This window comes from Haliotis rufescens, unplaced genomic scaffold (assembly GCF_023055435.1).
Source record: "Haliotis rufescens isolate VD_foot unplaced genomic scaffold, xgHalRufe1.0.p SCAF_4, whole genome shotgun sequence".
Classification (NCBI taxonomy): domain Eukaryota; kingdom Metazoa; phylum Mollusca; class Gastropoda; order Lepetellida; family Haliotidae; genus Haliotis; species Haliotis rufescens.
Window position 1 is genome coordinate 29,330,560 of NW_025964112.1, and position 19,566 is coordinate 29,350,125.

A 19,566-nucleotide genomic window follows, 5' to 3' on the forward strand; every position below is an offset into this window, starting at 1 on the left:
CGTCACCAAGCAGGGAGGGTCTATATGAGAGTCAGTGACTATACGAGGGTACCAAAGCAGGGTAGGTCTACATGAGAGTCAGTGGCTATACAAAAGTATCAAAGCAGGGAGGGTCTACATGAGAGTCAGAAAAATACAAATGTCCCCAAGCAGGGAGGGTCTATATGAGAGTCAGTGGCTATACAAAGGTACCAAAGCAGGGAGGGTCCACATGAGAGTCAGAAATTATACAAACGTCCCCAAGCAGGGAGGGTCTATATGAGAGTCAGTGGCTATACAAAAGTATCAAAGCAGGGAGGGTCTACATGACAGTCAGAAAAATACAAATGTCCCCAAGCAGGGAGGGTCTACATGACAGTCAGTGACTATACAAAGGTACCAAAGCAGGGAGGGTCTACATGAGAGTCAGTGGCTATACAAAAGTACCAAAGCAGGGAGGGTCTACATGAGAGTCAGAAAATATACAAACGTCCCCAAGCAGGGAGGGTGTATATGAGAGTCAGAAAATATACAAGGTGAGGTGAAATGGGGTTTAACGTCGCGTCCAAGATTATTGCACTTATATAGGAACGTGCATGTACGTGTGTGTGTTTGTGTGGCTGCTTGTACTAGTCCGGACTGATGCCGATTTATAGTGCTAGCTCACTGAGATACCATGGCGCAGTTTAACATGAATACCCCACTCAGACACAGTATACTGACTCCGAGCCGACCAGTCCTTGTTTTAGCCCCTTAATGCCGAGCGCCAGACAGGGTAACAACAAGTACCATCTTTTAACGTCTTTTGGTATGACGCGGCCGGGGATCGAACCCCGGACCTTCCGCTCTCCGGGCGGATGCTCTACCACTAGACCATGAGAGTCAGTGGCTATACAAAGGTACCAAAGCAGGGAGGGTCTACATGACAGTCAGTGGCTAAACAAAGGTACCAAAGCAGGGAGGGTCTACATGACAGTCAGAAAATATACAAACGTCCCCAAGCAGGGAGGGTCTATATGAGAGTCAGGGTCTATACAAAGGTACCAAAGCAGGGAGGGTCTACATGAGAGTCAGTGGCTATACAAAGGTACCAAAGCAGGGAGGGTCTACATGACAGTCAGTGGCTATACAAAGGTACCAAAGCAGGGAGGGTCTACATGAGAGTCAGTGGCTATACAAAGGTACCAAAGCAGGGAGGGTCTACATGAGAGTCAGAAAATATACAAACGTCCCCAAGCAGGGAGGGTCTATATGAGTGTCAGTTACTATACAAAGGTACCAAAGCAGGGAGGGTCTACATGAGAGTCAGTGGCTATACAAAGGTACCAAAGCAGGGAGGGTCTACATGAGAGTCAGAAAATATACAAACGTCCCCAAGCAGGGAGGGTCTACATGAGAGTCAGTGACTATACGAAGGTACCAAAACCGGGTGGGTCTACATGACAGTCAGAAAATATACAAATGTCCCCAAGCAGGGAGGGTCTACATGAGAGTCAGTGACTATACGAAGGTACCAAAACCGGGTGGGTCTACATGACAGTCAGAAAATATACAAATGTCCCCAAGCAGGGAGGGTCTACATGACAGTCAGTGGCTATACAAAGGTACCAAAGCCAGGTGGGTCTACATGACAGTCAGAAAATATACAAATGTCCCCAAGCAGGGAGGGTCTATATGAGTGTCAGTTACTATACAAATGTCCCCAAGCAGGGAGGGTCTCCATGAGAGAGTCAGTGACTATACGAAGGTACCAAAGCCAGGTGGGTCTACATGACAGTCAGAAAATATACAATTGTCCCATAACAGGGAGGGTCTCCATGACAGTCAGTCAGGGGATATACAAAGATACCAAAGCAGGGTGGATCTAGCAGTCGGGCTATACAAAACTCTCAGAAAACAGGTTCTTACAGACTGTCAAGGTGAACCAGCAACGCCCTTAAAATTCAAACAGTATTTTATATCTAACTCACCGGATCTTTGATAGGCCAGTTTGGGAACCTGACTGTATCACACAGGTGTTTGAGGTAGTAGATGTTACAGAACAGCTCATTCTCTAACTGTGGGAAATTGACAACAGGGATGGGGCAGTACTGATACAGGGCCCGAGTGTTGCTCTGCAGGCGTGGACTGAAGTCAGCCAGGTGAGATGCAATCTTTTCAATCATCAGGCGTCTGTAAACAAAGGATGATGCACAACATATATCAGCATTATGAACCCTCATCTTCAGAAGACAAAATATAAAGATGGTCATATTAATTCAAACATGATTTGATAGCACTTATACACCTATTTCTTGTTGACATCTATTTCAATGTCATCCCCAGCTCAGGCTATTTTCATCATATTCCGTTGGAATTGGCCAGAAAGAGATGGTGGTTCAATGGCTGCTATTGACACAAGGATGGCCTGCACACATGATGAAGACACTGCCTGAACAATCTGGGACACATTCTGAAACATTCTGAAGCCTAATTCAATGTGTGTGTGTGTGTGTGTGTGTGTGTGTGTGTGTGTGTGTGTGTGTGTGTGACCCTCTGAACAACATGAATGATTGAATGACCCTTGTACATGACAGTCTGAATAACATGAATGATTGAATGACCCTTACATATGACAATCTGAATAACATGAATGATTGAATGACCCTTATACATGACAGTCTTAATAACATGAATGATTGAATGACCCTTACATATGACTGTCTGAATAACATGAATGATTGAATGACCCTTACATATGACTGACTGAATGACATGAATGATTGAATGACCCTTACATTTTCAGTCTAAGTCAAAGTCGTTGCCATGGAAACTCAAAATATGTTGGGTTTATTAAAATCCTAAACTATCAAAAGTCACCAGTTCACCACTAGACCTTTCTATGTGCCAAGTTTGGTGAAGAAATATGGTATGGTTTTCAAGATCTGCTCCAGAAACGAGGACTACCGCCATTTTCAGTCTAAGTCAAAGTTGTTGCCACTGAAACTCAAAATAGGTTTTCTTTTTAAAATCCTAAACTATCAAACGTCACCAGTTCACCACTAGACCTTTCTATGTGCCAAGTTTGGTGAAGAAATATGGTACGGTTTTCAAGATCTGCTCCAGAAACGAGGACTACCGCCATTTTCAGTCTAAGTCAAAGTCGTTGCCACTGAAACTCAAAATAGGTTTTCTTTTTAAAATCCTAAACTATCAAAAGTCACCAGTTCACCACTAGACCTTTCTATGTGCCAAGTTTGGTGAAGAAATATGGTATGGTTTTCAAGATCTGCTCCAGAAACGAGGACTACCGCCATTTTCAGTCTACCCGGTAAGTCAAAGTCGTTGCCACTAAAACTCAAAATAGGTTTTCTTTTTAAAATCCTAAACTATCAAAAGTCACCAGTTCACCACTAGACCTTTCTATGTGCCAAGTTTGGTGAAGAAATATGGTACGGTTTTCAAGATCTGCTCCAGAAACGAGGACTACCCCTATTTTCAGTCTAAGTCAAAGTCGTTGCCATCGAAACTCGAAAAATAATTTCTTTAAAAATCCCAAACTATCAAAAGGCACCAGTTCACCACTAGACCTATATATGTGCCAAGTTTGGTGAAGAAATATGATACAGATTTCAAGATCTGCTCCGGAAACTAAATGTGATGGCATTCCTATATCCCCCTTCCACTTTGTGGCGGGGGATAATAACGTGAATGATCCAATGACCCTTATACATGACAGTCTGAACAACATGAATGATTGAATGACCCTTACATATGACAGTCTGAATAACATGAATGATTGAATGACCCTTGTACATGACAGTATGAATAACATGAATGATTGAATGACCCTTACAAGTCTGCAGCAAATGTCAGTAAAAAAATCCCAAATTGGAATTTAACATTTCCCAATTCATGTTGATAAAGTTACAACTAACGATAAGACTTTGTACAGGTGACTTGTATTTCACAGGGTCAATTAAAGAGGAAGAAGCTTAATGCTCAGCAATACAATACTATATGGAATGCAATGTCAAAATACCCCAGAAGTTAGGAAATTTCAACTTTAAAAAGTCCCAATTTTGAATAAATTTTTTTTTTTCCCCAATTTGCTTCCCAATGGTACCCAGCTATATGGCTATCTGAAACCTACATTAATGACTACATGATGCCTAGATACCCAGCTATATCAAACAATAGTTATCATTGTGTATCATTCATAAGAATACCACCTCTATTACATCAGTGCCATAAATTCCTGTTTATGCTGAGAACCACACTATAAATTTTTATAAATTTTCAACAGACGTCCTCTTTTCTGCCAACATATCTATAGTTGTGAGGGAAACCCTCTCCCTTGCCAGGTGCGCCACCGCACATGCGCAAGGTGGGAATCTACTCACTTCTTTCAACCCATTATCCTCATCAACTAGATGCAGATATTTGGGGAGGTGGGAGGGATTAATTCCTGATGTAATAGAGGTGGTATTCTTAGAATTATTCACAATGATAACTATTGTTTGATAATTCTTGCAAATACCACACCTCTATTACATCAGTGCCAGTATACACCAGAGAGACCGGTGGGTTCTGGTATCTAGCATCCCTTAGATATTTGGCTTTGTGAAGTGGTAACCCAAGGAATATATGCCAAAAGGGGTCTCAAACGGAATATGTCTAATAGTACTAGTCTACTTACAAGACTAGACAAAGAGAATTTTCAAACGTCATATGATCGGTATATATATATCCACCCCTGTGATAAGCTTGGCCCCGTCTCTAATATCACAATATAGGAGCCGGTACAGGCCAATGAGATGATGGCTGTGAACGCCTTCGAAATATTAGACATACACAATGTTATGTAATTGTTATGTCGACATATACTGAACCAAATTAAAAACTTCACAATCCTAAAATTTTAACATTTTGAGCAGTTATCATTGTGGGCCCTTATTGTGTATTAAAACAGTAATGGCCACGTATTGTCTTCAGATAACACCCGTTTTTGTGCAGGTGAATCGATCAAAATCATGCGCACAGCACTATAGTGGCAAAAGTGTTTTTTCACGTGCAACTGGTCATGTGGCCAAAATACCGCACATGTTTTCAGCCATACTTGTTAGCAGTCATTAACAAGAAAAACACAAGAAAACAAAAGTCTTTACGGCCATTTGTCATGCCACGCCTTTCAAATGTGCAACATGAATGTGCCATCAGCATGTTGCAGACGGGAACGTCCGTAGCGACCACGTCGACCACGTGTGACGTCACATGCAGAGGATCTAAAGATTGTCTTACGTCACCTCCGCAACCGATTTTTGACGGCTACATCAACCAGAAATAAACTGTTTAGGGGTAGACTGAGTGCGCAAACTTTTCGAAACCGTCTGAGAACTGCTCACCTTCAAGCACGACGGCCATACTGCGGGCCGATTCTGACTCAATTACACAGACGTCAACGTCAATTGTGGGCACAGCGACACTTACGATGGACTCAGAGGAATTGGAATCAAGTCGTCTTCAGTGATGAATCCTGATTCAATCTTCGATTTGCTGATGGTAGGGCGAGAGTGTGGAGGTGCCGTCATGAACGTTACGCCCAGTGTTGTGTACAGGAAGTTGACAGATTTCGAGGCGGAAGTGTCATGGTGTGGGGTGCTTTCTGTGGCAATGCACGTTCCAGGCTTCTTGTCATCCGTGGCAACCTCAACGCTGCTGCTTACCGCGACCAGGTACTGGCACCAGAACTTCTGCCTTTTATGGCAGCACATGGACCCGGTTTGATCTTCCAACACGACAATGCCAGACCCCACATAGCAATTTTGACAAGGAATTTCCTTCAGAATGCGGGAGTCAATGTCATGGACTGGCCGTCAAGGTCTCCCGACCTCAATCCCATCAAACACGTCTGGGATGCTCTTGGCAGAAGTCTGCGCGCTCTCCAGAACCAACCACAGAATTTGCAAGATCTGGGCACCATTTTGCAGCAACAACGGCGTCGTCTTCCCAATCATGTGTTCACAAGCATCACAAGGTCCATGCGGAGGCGTTGTGTGGCAGTTGTCAACGCACATGATGGCCATACACGCTACTGAACTTGTGTGCCATCAGATTCTCGTGTTTGGGATTTATGATTTAAACTGTTGATGTTATTACCGAATACCGTAGGTGCTTGGAACAAATTATGGTTACCACCGTTAATTAAAATCCTTCTTTGGACATTAATGATTAAAAATTACTATCTCTGATACATTTGTCCGTTGTATATCATATATGGGATTACTTTTAAAAATGTGAAGTTTTTAATTTGACTCAGTATATATAGAGCCACGCATACAATATAAACTTTGCCTTTCCATTCCATGACGTCAAAAATGTTTATGTTTAAGTGGGTTTGTGTTCCATTTAAGGAATAAGGAATAGCTCGTTATAAATTTATATATGATGTGACTCTTCTGACTGTGACAAAATAGAAATGTGTTGTACGACTCGTATATTTATAGCATGATTACGTTTAAAATGATGAAACTTCTGTTGAAAACATTGAAATTGGAATAGAATAGCAATAGACCATGGCCGATGTTGATATTTTCTAGCTATACTTTTTTAAATAACATTCTAATGCAAAACAATTATTAATACCAACGAAATAAATCAATGTCCATTACTCAACAAATGGGCAGAATCATAATGGATGGTTTCTATTCATTCACCCAGTCATCACTTCTAACTTTGTACAACATGGTAGCTGAGTGACAGCAGTATGAAGGTGACATTCATTTTCAAAGTGTTACAAATAATACCATAGTAGTAATGTAGTCTAAGATTGCACCTGGGTGGGGTCAGGTATTGATTTTCTTTTAAACATGGATGGTATTTAGTAACTATTTACATAAATCAAACCTGTGATTATGTTGATAATTTTCAAGATCGTTGGAAAGATGGTATGGGGTCTTATGGTATCCGTTTTAGAAAACTGCTTTCCATCATACTGAACATGACAGACATGGGCATCCTCCTCAAAAGGAGTTATCTCTGTGACATCGAACCTTTTATTAATGCATTACAACTATCCACAAACAATCAGAGAGAAGAGGTTCTCTTACCTCGTCTCGGGCATTGCTGTCTTGCTGCATATGTCAATAGCATTATAAAGACATTTCTGCACATTGTACTGTTCATTATAACTGCATTGTCAAAAATATGTGGCTCAAGGTAAGGTAATGATGTAACACTTGTCCAAATTAAAAAAATGTGGTATACGACACTATTAACTGATCAATTTCTCATGTAAACAATGTAAACAAACAGGAGATTATCAAAGGTTCATACAAACATCCAAAGTGAAATTAAATATGTGAAAAAATGTATAAATATGCAAAATCTACATAATAATTATAACTGTAAACAGCAGGATACAATGATCGTGTGTGCTTTCTTTCAAGGACCTTCACCTCAAAGAAATTACCAAATATGTACAACAATGTTTGTGTATGACATCACTACCGGTGACTGACTTTTACAAAATGGCGTGTTCACTGTCAACAGTACGCGGGATTTTACGAGGGCACTATCGTTGATTTAGGGATCGTATATACATAAATGTGACATGTAAGTAATCAGAATCATTCTGACAATCGGTGTGCTGTTATTGTGATATTTTTCATTTAAACCAACGGAAATAGTCAGAAATTCCGATAAATACCGTTGTCGTTGTGCGTGATTTTGCGTCAGTCATGGCGTCACACGTACAGGATGGAAACTTTGACAATTTATGTTGAAAATATCAACCATTGCCATGTATCTATTTTTAGTTCCCTAATTCTTCATACGATTCTCTTCCCTAGCATATTCTGAAATTGTTGAGCCAATGTATATTCAATGAATAGATGAATGGACAGTTCAAAATAGGAGGAAAAGCTACACTGTGTAAAATCTGAATTTTGCTTTGTTTACATTTAAAACAAGTGTATTTTTTCGAGCACAGCGTTCGTTTTCACACCTAATTTATTTTGCTTATTTTCTTCTAAACACTTTGTATTGGTGACAATGACCATTTGTCATTTGCTTCTACTCGGTATGATGAATTCAAGGATGTATGTATCGCAGCTGAGTATGAAATTAAAGTGATGTTACAGGCATCTCATAACCGGTATACGTGAAACGTGATTTTTTAAACACTATCCAATAAGGCGGAAAGTATACTTCGTCGTTCGTGTTTGCGTATTTTCAAAGACATTCTAAACGATTCTAGGGCTATCGGCGACGTTTTGGAATGATCATTCGGGATTTGATCAAAGACAGATACCCGTGATTACTAATATGCTACTTTTTAAATTCATTTCTCCGAGTAAATATCCGAAATTATTAGATTTCTATTTCAAAACATGCTGTAAATAACGCCGTTAGTGGTAATTTAGTAATGTATAAGAAAATGGCGACATTTACTATGTACCTAATTTTCAGAGGTCATTTTCAGTACTTTTACTTGGCCCAAAATGCCAATGGATGATATGACCAAACAGAGAAATTCCCACAGTATTCAAAACTGTGAAGTGTATCTAGATCTATGTGGTGCAGTTTGAATTTTATTCGACTTCAATGTGAGGGTTGAAGAGGAGGGACATATATGGCCATCTGGCAGGTTTTCTACTTCATAACATTTTTAGGAATTTTGTAAGCCTTCATTATGGACAAGGTGTAAATGGACCTCGTTGCCGAAAATCTATAAAATCTTCAAAGATCAATCAATCAATCATTAATCAAAGATTGCAGTCTACTTTTTATATAATATTTACGTTAACTGTTCTTAGGACTGTGTTGCCCTGTGTGATTTACGACGCATCTTAGAATAGCGACCGTGACAGTTACATTGTACAGTGGTGGTATGGTAGAACTATCCATGAAACGTGATAGCTTTCTATATTGTCAATGGAACATAGATTTTTTAAGAATTGACTTCAATAATTCAGTTTATGCAGTTATTTGAAAACGAAACAGCTGGAGTGCAAACTTTGTGTTAATCCGCAAAAAAATATAGAAATGAATTCTTGTAAATAAATATGTCAACAATAATAACTTTGCAGCTATACTAGCCACATAAAGAAACTGTGCACGGAGAAAATATATTCTGGATTAAAATACAACACAGCAAGAACAAAATGATGCAGACGCTGTAGCAGCTGAATGATCGGACCATAAGAAAATGTCAACGGGACCTGAATAACATCTGTTACGATGACGTCAGAAGATCAAAATGGAGTAGGGGGTCAAACGACAAAGTCACAAAGTCAATAACGGGTATGACCACCCTGTGCGTGAATCACAGCAGTGCATCGGCGACGCATGGAGTCCACCAAATGGGCATGGAAGGCCTGGGGAATGGCCTGCCATATCCTCCTCAAATCCTGTGCCAAGTCACGGACGTTATCTGGAGGATGTGGAAGACGACGCAGACGGCGCTCCATTTCATCCCACACATGCTCTATTGGGGAGAGATCTGGAGAAATTGCAGGCCATGGCAGTAACATGACATTGTTATGGTGAAGGAAATCCAGTGCGACCCTAGCCGTGTGAGGACGAGCGTTGTCCTGTTGAAATGTCAATCCCGGGCCATGACGTTGCAGGAAAGGAATGACCACAGGCCTCAGAATCTGATCTCTGTAGCCAACACCGGTGAGACTGCCCTGAACAACCACCAAAGAGGTTCGGTGCCGTGCTGTTATCCCACCCCAAATCATCACAGAGCCACCTCCAAAACGATTCCTCTCCACAATACAGTTGCGTGCATAACGTTCTCCCAAACGCCGGTAGACACGTTGGCGCCCGTCACTGTGGGAAATGTTGAACCTCGATTCATCTGTAAAGACAACATTTCTCCACCATATTCGAGGTTGGCGAACATGATTTCGACACCATCTTAGACGGTTGACTCGATGACGGTGTGTCAGGATGGGACGTATGGCAGGGCGTCGTGGTCAAATCATGTACTGACGTAAACAATTCCTGACAGTGTTGGGATGGATACGGCGCAGTCGAGGAATTGTCTGGGACGTCGTTACTGCCGTTTGGAACCTGTGTCTGAGATGTGTAACTCGAATCCATCTGTCCTGTCTTGGCGTCGTTACTCGGGGACGTCCTGAACGTGGGTGGTCGGCAACGTCATTTGTGTTCTGATAACGCCTCACCAATGCCGATATCGTGTTACGATGGCATTGGAAATGTGTTGCCACCTGTTGTTGCCTCATTCCTGCTCGGATCATTCCAATGGCTTCATGACGCTGTGCAGCTGTCAATCTTGGTATGATTTGCTTGTGATATGCTTGTGTCCATAGGCCCCCATCAATGACGTCATATCGCATGGCACGTGCATGAGCGTTTGAATGTCTCCAATCATTGCTGTGTTCAAACCTATCTTTCATATATTGACGGTGTGCCCTTATATCTATATTTTCTCTGTGCACAGTTTCTTTATGTGGCTAGTATATTTTAACCATTTAGAGGGCATGATCTAATTGTTTTAGGTTTATGGGAATATACAAAAGCAAACAAAATCATCGAATGTCAGAAATACATTTTTTTTTAATTGTCTGTCTTCACTTCAAATTCAACCCATGAACCACTTTTAATGCGCCGTAGCACTCCAAAAGATTAGCGAGACTGTTCTCAGTTGGATTTTGTTGGTCTAGTTTCCACCCTATAAAATTGCCTGCCATCAGATTTTGGTTTTCGACAGCAAACGCAAGATGACACGCTTTTCACAGGTGTGTCGCTCCCCTGTATCGGCATAAGCGTAGCCATTTTAGAAAATCACCGGATGTGACGTCAAATAAACACGCTGAGTGTTTTTAATTTTGGCCTGTACCCGCTCCTAGCTTGGCGCAAGTTGACGACGCGCATAGGGAGCCGGGAACCAGCTTACCCCTGTGATACTCAGACATATTATGACGTCACTTCCTGTGATGACGTCATCTGTGACGTCACTTCCGGTGTCATACCATGACCCTTGTGGTATATGTCTTCTATATTCTCGTATCACTATGACGTGGTTTACCATTATGCCCTTTTGTATAGTGATATTTAACGTATCTTGACGTTAGTCCGGTGCGATGTCACCTTTGACGATACCTCACATCATGTAGATTACCGTATATCACTTAATCCTTCGATTTCAGTGTTGCCATTTGCCTTGTTTACTAATTCAATAGTACAACCCAGTACAAAGGTCAACTTATGAGGTTCATGAGGTATTCTGAAATCTTCACACACACACACACACACCCTCTTTTTCCCTTTGTGGAAGAGGAAGGGGAACAAGGTTACTTGGAGACTATCACCTGGGTCAGCCACCAAGGGCCCCAGAGTGTATAGTCTTTAGATCGGTCTGTATGTCTTGTAAGTAAAAGTTTGAAAAAGTGTTGTGGGACTTCCACTGGCAGCTGGCTACGACTTGTTCAATGGATACTGTATTCCATGTGGCTAGACTTGTTGCAAGGGCTCTGATCTCATGAGGCCTGCAGTTTCCCCAAATCGGTGTGGAGATTTGTGCCAGTTTATAGCTATCTGTGATAACTGATTTTAGCCATCCATCCCGCTACAGTGCCCTTTGTGATGTCCTTTTCTGACGAGGGCTTGCAATAGATAAAGAGGCATTTTCTCTGCTTTCTTTGGGGTTGAGTTGCTGTAATGAAGTATCGCAAGGCTCTTATGGGACAAAGCAATCTGTCCGGGAAGTCTACACTTTTACTTAAGGCTGGTATTGCATATTGCCTGTCCGAGTGGGCCGAAGGTTGACGACTGGTTTTGGCAATAAATTCTGGGAGCGATCTGAACGACACTGATTTCCATTCTTGGGTATGAGTTACAGTGGAGATGTCAATAGCGTGTAATTCTGACACACGAGCCGCCATAGCCATGGCTATGAGAAAAGCAGTTTTCCTGGAGACTAATAGTAATGTCGCACTACTCATGGGTTCATATGGTGCTTTCATCAATGCTGACAATACTATAGATAGATCTCATTTTGGGAAAGTACGTGGTACTTTAATGTCTTCCAGGGCAAAGGACTTTATGAGTCGATTAGTACTGGGTGGGTACCTATATATAGACCATCGTGTTGTAACATGGATGTCGTAATTTCTTGTCGTTTCTGAGATAGAGCAAGAATTCAGCCACTATTGGTATCGTTATTTCCCCGTTTAACTGCTTTTTCATTCTCCCTTCGACAAAACTTGTCCCATCTGTTATTGTATAGGGCAGATGATGCTGGTCACCATGAGCTTGCCACTCATCATGCAGCTGATAGAGTAACCTTGCATTTTATTCAAGATAACTTCCAAGTGTGAAGATGGAGGATGTCGTGGCAGCCGTAAAATATATCCTTTGGTCTCAATAGGTTGTGACGTACTGGGAGTTTCAGAGGTTCTTCCATTTAGGAGGGGTAGTAACCTTGGAAAGCAAGCCCTGTTTGGCCATGCCGGGGATATTAGAATTATGACACAGTCTGTCTCTTCTATTTTCCTCAGAACTCTGTCTAGAAGAGCTCATGGGGGAAATGCGTAAGCGAACATTCCCTCACAGTCCATGGAGAGCGCGTCGACTGAGACCTAGTGGGTCTGGTACAGGGCTGACGTAGACTGGTAGTTTGTTGTTGAGACTTGTGGCGAATAGATCAAGGTTTGGAGTATCACATAGGTGGGTTATCCACTTGAATACTTCGGGATGTAGTGACCATCCCGTGGGTACTATCTTGTTCTTCTGGGATAGATAATCTGCTAGGATATTTAGCTTGCCCGGTATATGTCTTGCTTCGATCTTGCAACTCACTGAGTCTACCAAGGCATATAAATGTGTAACCTCCTTCAGTAAAGGCTGAGACCTTGTGCCTCCTTGGTGCTGTATGTAAGCGACCACGGTCGAGTTGTCTGTAGCGATCTTCACTGACGAGTGGTGTAGACGATCTTGCCATGCTTCTAAGGCTAGATATATCGCTCTCATTTGAGACAATTGATGTGTATTACACATTGTGTAACTCTTTATCTTGGGAGGACCATTTTCCCTGTATGGTAACATCATCCATATGGGCACCCCAACCCTCTCCTGATGCATCTGTGTAGAGTTGATGTAGTGGGGTGGGGTAAGTGAGTGGAATACCTAGCATGACATTCTGACGATTCAGCCACCAAAGGAGTTCTGAGATTCGAACTTGTGGAGGTTGGATTAAGGCTTCCAGCTCTAGGTCCTTGGTGGTATTCATCCAAATCTGCAGGGGCCGTAATTGTAGTCTGCCTCTGTAGGTTAAGTCTTGGATAGATGTGAGCCTGTCTAGGCAAGACATCCACCAGCGTCTTGATCTGATGGGCTGATCGAGTGCGCTTGTTATCATGTGCTCTACTCTTGCATATCTGATTTGTGATTTGTTCTGATGGGAAATCGTCTATGTAACCGTGTAGCCTTATGAGCTTTATATGGACGAAACCGATGATGTGATTGGTGATCCTGGTGAATAACCATGGGGCGATGGATATGCCGAATGGTAGTACCCTGAACTGGTATCTCTGACCGTTGACTGCAAAGCGACAATGACTTGGATGGATAAGGACGTAAAGATAGGTGTCTTGGAGGTCTATGCTTATCATCCAATCTGCTTGTCTTAAGGCATTCTTCAACTTCTTATAGATTCCATCTGACATCCACCAGCGTCTTGATTTGTTTGGCTGATCGAGTGCGCTTGTTATCATGTGCTCTACGCATATCTGTCCTCTGGAGGTGCCATTATGCCCTTGTTGAGTAGAAATCTTGCGCCTATGTAGGTGATGTCCTGTGTAGGTACTAGCTCTGATTTTTTAGGCTGAACCAGGAATCCTAAGTGTGTTAGTAGTTGGATGAGGCACACTGTATTTAATCTGATTTGCGATTTCTCCTGATCAGCCGATAGGAAATCGTCTATGTAACCGTGTAGCCTCTTGAGCTTTATATGGGCGAACCCGATGACGGGATTGGTGATCCTGGTGAATAACCATGGGGCAATAGAGATATGCCGAATGGAAGTACCCTGAACTGGTATCTCTGACCGTTGACTGCAAAGCGTAGGTACCGACAATGACTTGGATTGATAGGGACGTGAAGATAGGCGTCTTGGAGGTCTATGCTTATCATCTAATCTGCTTGTCTTAAGGCATTCTTCAACTTCTTTATAGATTCCATCTTTAAACTGGGTGGTTTCTCCAGATAATCTTTGTTCAGGACTTTTAGGTCTATGATTAATCGCATCTCTGAAGAATTCTTCTTTGGTACCAGGAATACTGGGGAGTAGAACCCGTGAGTGGTGTCTGACTCCTTTAAGATGCTGATAGCCCCTTTTGCAAGTAGTTTTTGTATGGCTACTTCTGCTGCAATTAACTTCGGTCCTGATAGCTGGAATCAGGGTCCGGTAGGATGGATGACTTGTCTTGGTCGTTTTAAGAAGTGAAGTTTGTATCCTTTTCTTACTACTTCGAGCAACCATGAGTCGTCTTTGATGGTCTTCCAGTTGTCTGCGTACTGCATAAGACGGCCTCCGACTGGTCCCGGGGTAGGCTAGTTTGACTGGATTCGATGTGGTCGTAGCGTTGATCTTCTGTAGTTCTAAATCATTGTCCATTGGGCAGGCGATGTCAGTAGGGTCTGAAGGGGTCTTTAGGTTTCTGGTTGAGTCACTTCCGGAGGAATCCCCTTCGGAGACTGCCTTTCCTCTGCCACGCCCTCTCTGCGAAGTGGGATGATCATCTTTGGAGTTCCTGTGCCTGGGTTGATCCGATCTGTTCTTCCATGTAGAGGCTCGAAAAGAATCCCGGCCAGACTGTACATGACGAGATCTAGGATTCTGTTGTCGATGCTGACTAGCTGCAGGCCATCTCTGTATCCTGGACGCCAATGAGATGGTAGATTCTTGAAACTTCTGGCAAGTTGACGATGCGATGGCATCCTTTACTGACTTCAGTCTTCCGTTGAATATCTGCGATGCTGTAATAGGTTGTAACAGCATGGATCTTCGTAACTGCGCTGGCATCCCATGAGGAACTTGCTGTAGTAGATGTCTTCTTTGCATGAGCAGGAACTGTGCTGACATCCAGACTTGTGCTGATTGAAGATCTTCCTGCATCTTCAATATGTGGTCCAGTGAGCTGTGGATGAATCCGGTCTGCTGTAGTGTCATCTCCATGGGGGTGTCTAAGGGTAGACCTTCGCTCTGGTTGTTCGGGGGTATGACGTGGCGAACTCCTGCTGCAATCCAGTTAATGTATGAACTGATATTAATCATTTGTTTGTTGATACAATCTAAGTCCTTGATTTTTGCCATGTCAACGTGCATTTTGGTGTTGGGATTCTTAACCAGTTGATAGTAGTCTTCATCAATGCTCGGCTGTTGTGCGAATGGGGCATCGTGTGTCTTGTAAGCACTCTTATTAATGTTGAGCATACTCAGTCTAACTGCATGTTCCGATGAAGCATTCAATGAATTTTCAATTTTCTTGATGATGTTATCAATGAATGATGGACAGGAAAGCGTATGGAATTCTTCGGTCACACAAACCGGTACCTCATACCCGGCACGTTCCAACAAGGGTTTAACTGGCATTTTGTCATTGTTATCTGGTTTTAAGGAGGGCATTAGATTATAAAGTTCTGCAATGATATCTTTAATGGAATAATTGTTTGGTCTATAATTATCCTCCGTAGTAGAGTCCCCATTGCATGAAGAAACAGTATTAGCTATAGATCCGCACCCCCTCCTCAGGCATAGTGCGATGCGATGCCCGTGATTCACGATCTGCCCTATGGTGTGTGTGTTAGGGAGGTAATCTATGAGATTCTAGATCTCTTTTAATGACTCTCCTGCTGTCCTCATAATAATCTGATTCAGTGTGACCTTGTGCATGTCTGCTGTATGAGGGTGTTCTGCCATATTCAGCCTTAGATCTCTTTTGTATCTTGTGCTTATCAATCCCTGTTTGGCCATGCCGGGTTTGTGCAACGGAATCTTTTAGATATGAGATCTCTTGAGACATTGATTGCATACAATTGTCAATCATAACAGACATTGAATTTGTTATTTTCTCCGTGAACTCATTTAAGTTAAAGGGGGAGTGTGGCAGAGGGTGGGAATCAGATGCTTCTTCCAAGCCTAGATTGTCCACCTTACCAATCACTGCCGGATGCGCGATGCAGGCTACATTAAAGCCTGGACAGTACATCTGCTCCTTAACTTTATTGGGTGAGTGGGATGAGCGACGCGATCTCTTCTCCTCTTAAGGCGAGATGGTATCCTCCCGCGACACTCGCTTGTTACCCTTGTGATTACTAGTAGCCACAACCTAATCAATTTTTTACTTGATGCTCTAGTTTTCTTTTTGTAATCGGGTTCGTTGAGCCATGCCTTGGAAAGCTTGTCAAACCTCTCCTTTGACAACAGCTCGCAATAACTGCACCTTGATTTTTGCGTGCAATTGCTTTTCTTGCATGCTAGGCATCTAGGGTGAGGGTCACCAGGTAACTGATGTTGCCCACAGCCTGAACAGACGGGTGTCTGTCTTTGAGATGAAGAACTCATCCCACAACACGTTTTCTAACTAATTACTTACTACAACTTTCGATCTTCTTATACCCCCGTTCTCTGCTTGTAGAACTGCTCACTGCTTGTGTCTATTGAAGCTTGAGAAGATCTAATGTGCTTGTAAGTGTGGAACGCAATCACGTGTTCAGATGTATGCAACAAAATTTTTCCTTCTTGTCATCTGGACACACAGGAAAGAAGTGAGGAGATTCCTGCCTTGCGCATGCGCAGTAGCTCCCCTGGCAAGGGATTGGGTTTCCCTCACAACTATAGATATGTTGGCAGTGAAGAGGACGTCTGTTGAAAATTTATAAAAATTTATAGTGTGGTTCTCAGCATAAACAGGAATTTATGGCACCGATGTAATAGAGGTGGTATTCTTAGAATTATTCACAATGATAACTATTGTTTGATGTTGTTTACACAAACACTTTCAAGTTGTGGGTGCTTAGCGATTGTGTTGGGAGTAGGGGCTTAACCCTCTTGGTGCCACGGGACCATATATGGTCCCTCACTTTTCACACCTGCATAGTGCCAATGGACCATATATTGTCCCGAGAAAATGCCCTTTTTAAACCGTGAATTTAGATATCAAACACTGAGTGCACAAAGTCAAAATTATGACCATCATCACCCCAATCATCTTAGCTTTAACATCATGCAACTCATACTTTATACAATGCTACGGATTAGTAAAATGGCTACCGCGCTTCTCAGCCTTTTTCTGCCAGGTTTGAACACCAAGCGAAGGACGGCGATTTTTTATTATGCACCAATGTCACATACACGTAAATATTTTCAGACAAAATCCTTGTTCATAAGAAATAATATGACCAGAGTGGTCAGAAAGACATGTTTCTCACAACTGTATACTTATTCACATAAATAGATTTCTGTTCACTCCTTTACGAACAAGTTTATTTACACGTTTTGTATATTTTTATCAACTATAGGTAATGGCGGAATGGTCGGTACACATGAGAAAACAACAGTGTATATTTCAATTACATTTATGACGTTCATTGAATGAAATTATAACCATCATCACCCTTATCATCTCAGCGTTAATATTGTGTAACTCATATTTTATGCAGTGCTACAGATTGCGAAATATGGCGAGATTAGTAAAGTGGTTACCGCGCTTATTGATCTTTTTCTGCCATGTTGAATTTTTTATTATGCACCCATGTCACATACACGTAGCTATAACTATATCAGACAGGCAATTTGAAAAAGAAATCTGATCGGACTCGTCAGAAAGATTTACTTGTCCCCACTGTACAGTTATTGGCGTAAGAGTACTACTAACGTTTAGTCGGCCACGGAAGTATTGCATATGTTTATCTACTGTGTGTCATGGTGATTTAGCACGGCGCTAGAGACGAAACGACAGTGCAGGTTGTCTTTTTGTTTATGATGCTGATTTACAGAAACTTTTCAAATCCAAGATATGGAAAGATAGCTATAATCGGTAATATTAAGATGGTATAGTGTATATTTATGGGCAGGAAGTTCATGATCAAAACCTAAACACTGAATGGCCAAGCCCGAAGTGATCGACACGGCACGTTCGAATCACATCTGTGCCGTGATTTCTTGTCTACCGGTTGTCCTACATGCTCGCCTGTTCAGACAAATAACTGCTTCCTTTTTCACATGAAATGACTAAGAGTCATGCGTGATTGCTCAAACTACCTGACCGTGTGAGTGACTTGCCCTAACTGTTTCACATTTTGTCGCAAATGGAGATTTCAAAAGTGTGGCCACGACATCTAACGTGAGTCGACGCCATATTGTAAACAAATTGTGTCAAGGTCGGTTCCACATGTAGTAGCTCGGCACCCGTTTCTGTCCATGGTACACGCGATACAAACATAATACAACTACTGAAAACATCAACATAACTTCTACAATGATGACAGCAATACCTTTTGTATTTGGGTTAACCGCTTATGGATACGCTGTGCTGTTAAGTTCGATTTCGATTTGTTTTTCCTTTCATTGAAACTGTGATGATGGCGCAGTGATTGGTTTGCTGAAATAGTATTTTCCGTGAGTCTAATGTACATGGTACATGCTGTGATTGTACAAGACAATTGATAACCAATTGTGTATGCATATATATATTCAAATACACATTACTAATCTCTTCAGAAAATGAAATATATTATCAGCTCGTATTTCCAACATGATGCCATGGATATTCGATCTAATATCAATATTAGATTTACAAATTATTGATGTACACTGTACTCTCGATTAAAGTATGATAATCTATTGCAAGTCTTCAACTCTTATTTAATATGTCATCTGAAATTTTATTTCGTTACAATCTGAAATTTTATTCGAATAGGCTTATAGACGGTCGGTGATTTCCGGCCACTGTGAATTTGTCGTCTGGACAGGTGCGCGTGATTTGACCTCGCGTGTTGTGACGTGGATGACGTCACATGAAACAGCTGATCTAATGTTGTGGTAGAGTAATGGATACAGGTGGTTCCAAATAACAATATTCTCTTTGACTGAACTAGAAAGCATATCTAGTACATCACGATTGGAAAATGACTACGAGTGAATGAGACCACTTATCATTTGACTAACAGTGTTAGAATATTTGGCGCAGTTTTCTAATTTTTGCATGTTGACATGTCCTTTTCATATCTGTTTGAAGGCTTGATATTCCAAAAATATAATGTGCATTTAGTTGCGTAAGGGAATGTATTTTTTTACAGTGAGAAAGCAGTCAAAATGGATCCAATATTAAACAACCTAGATTTTTAATATTTTAGCTTCATCTATTAGAATCTCGAATGGTTCAATTTATAACATCAACAGTAAAAGTAATTAGATCTACTCACAATATATAGATAATCGATTTCTGAAATTTGTCTAAGGGCAAAATCAAAGCATTCTTGTGGTTCTTTTTTCACCATGTTAATTTGTATATAACTTCCCTCCAAGTTGTAGTTTAGCTAGGCAAAAATTAAGAAAAAAAGGAAAGACATAATAAC

The 19,566-nt window shown here is 41.6% G+C and overlaps 1 protein-coding gene across 1 annotated transcript in view; it reads right to left on the reverse strand.

Moving 5' to 3' along the window:
* The window catches only part of LOC124150126 (dnaJ homolog subfamily C member 13-like), a 592,425-nt gene that overhangs the window by 242,226 nt on the left and 330,633 nt on the right, over positions 1-19,566 (reverse strand). The window contains exon 34 of the mRNA XM_046522050.2: positions 1,950-2,151. Within this exon, the coding sequence (XP_046378006.2) occupies positions 1,950-2,151 (202 nt within the window). The remainder of the gene's footprint in view (positions 1-1,949; positions 2,152-19,566) is intronic.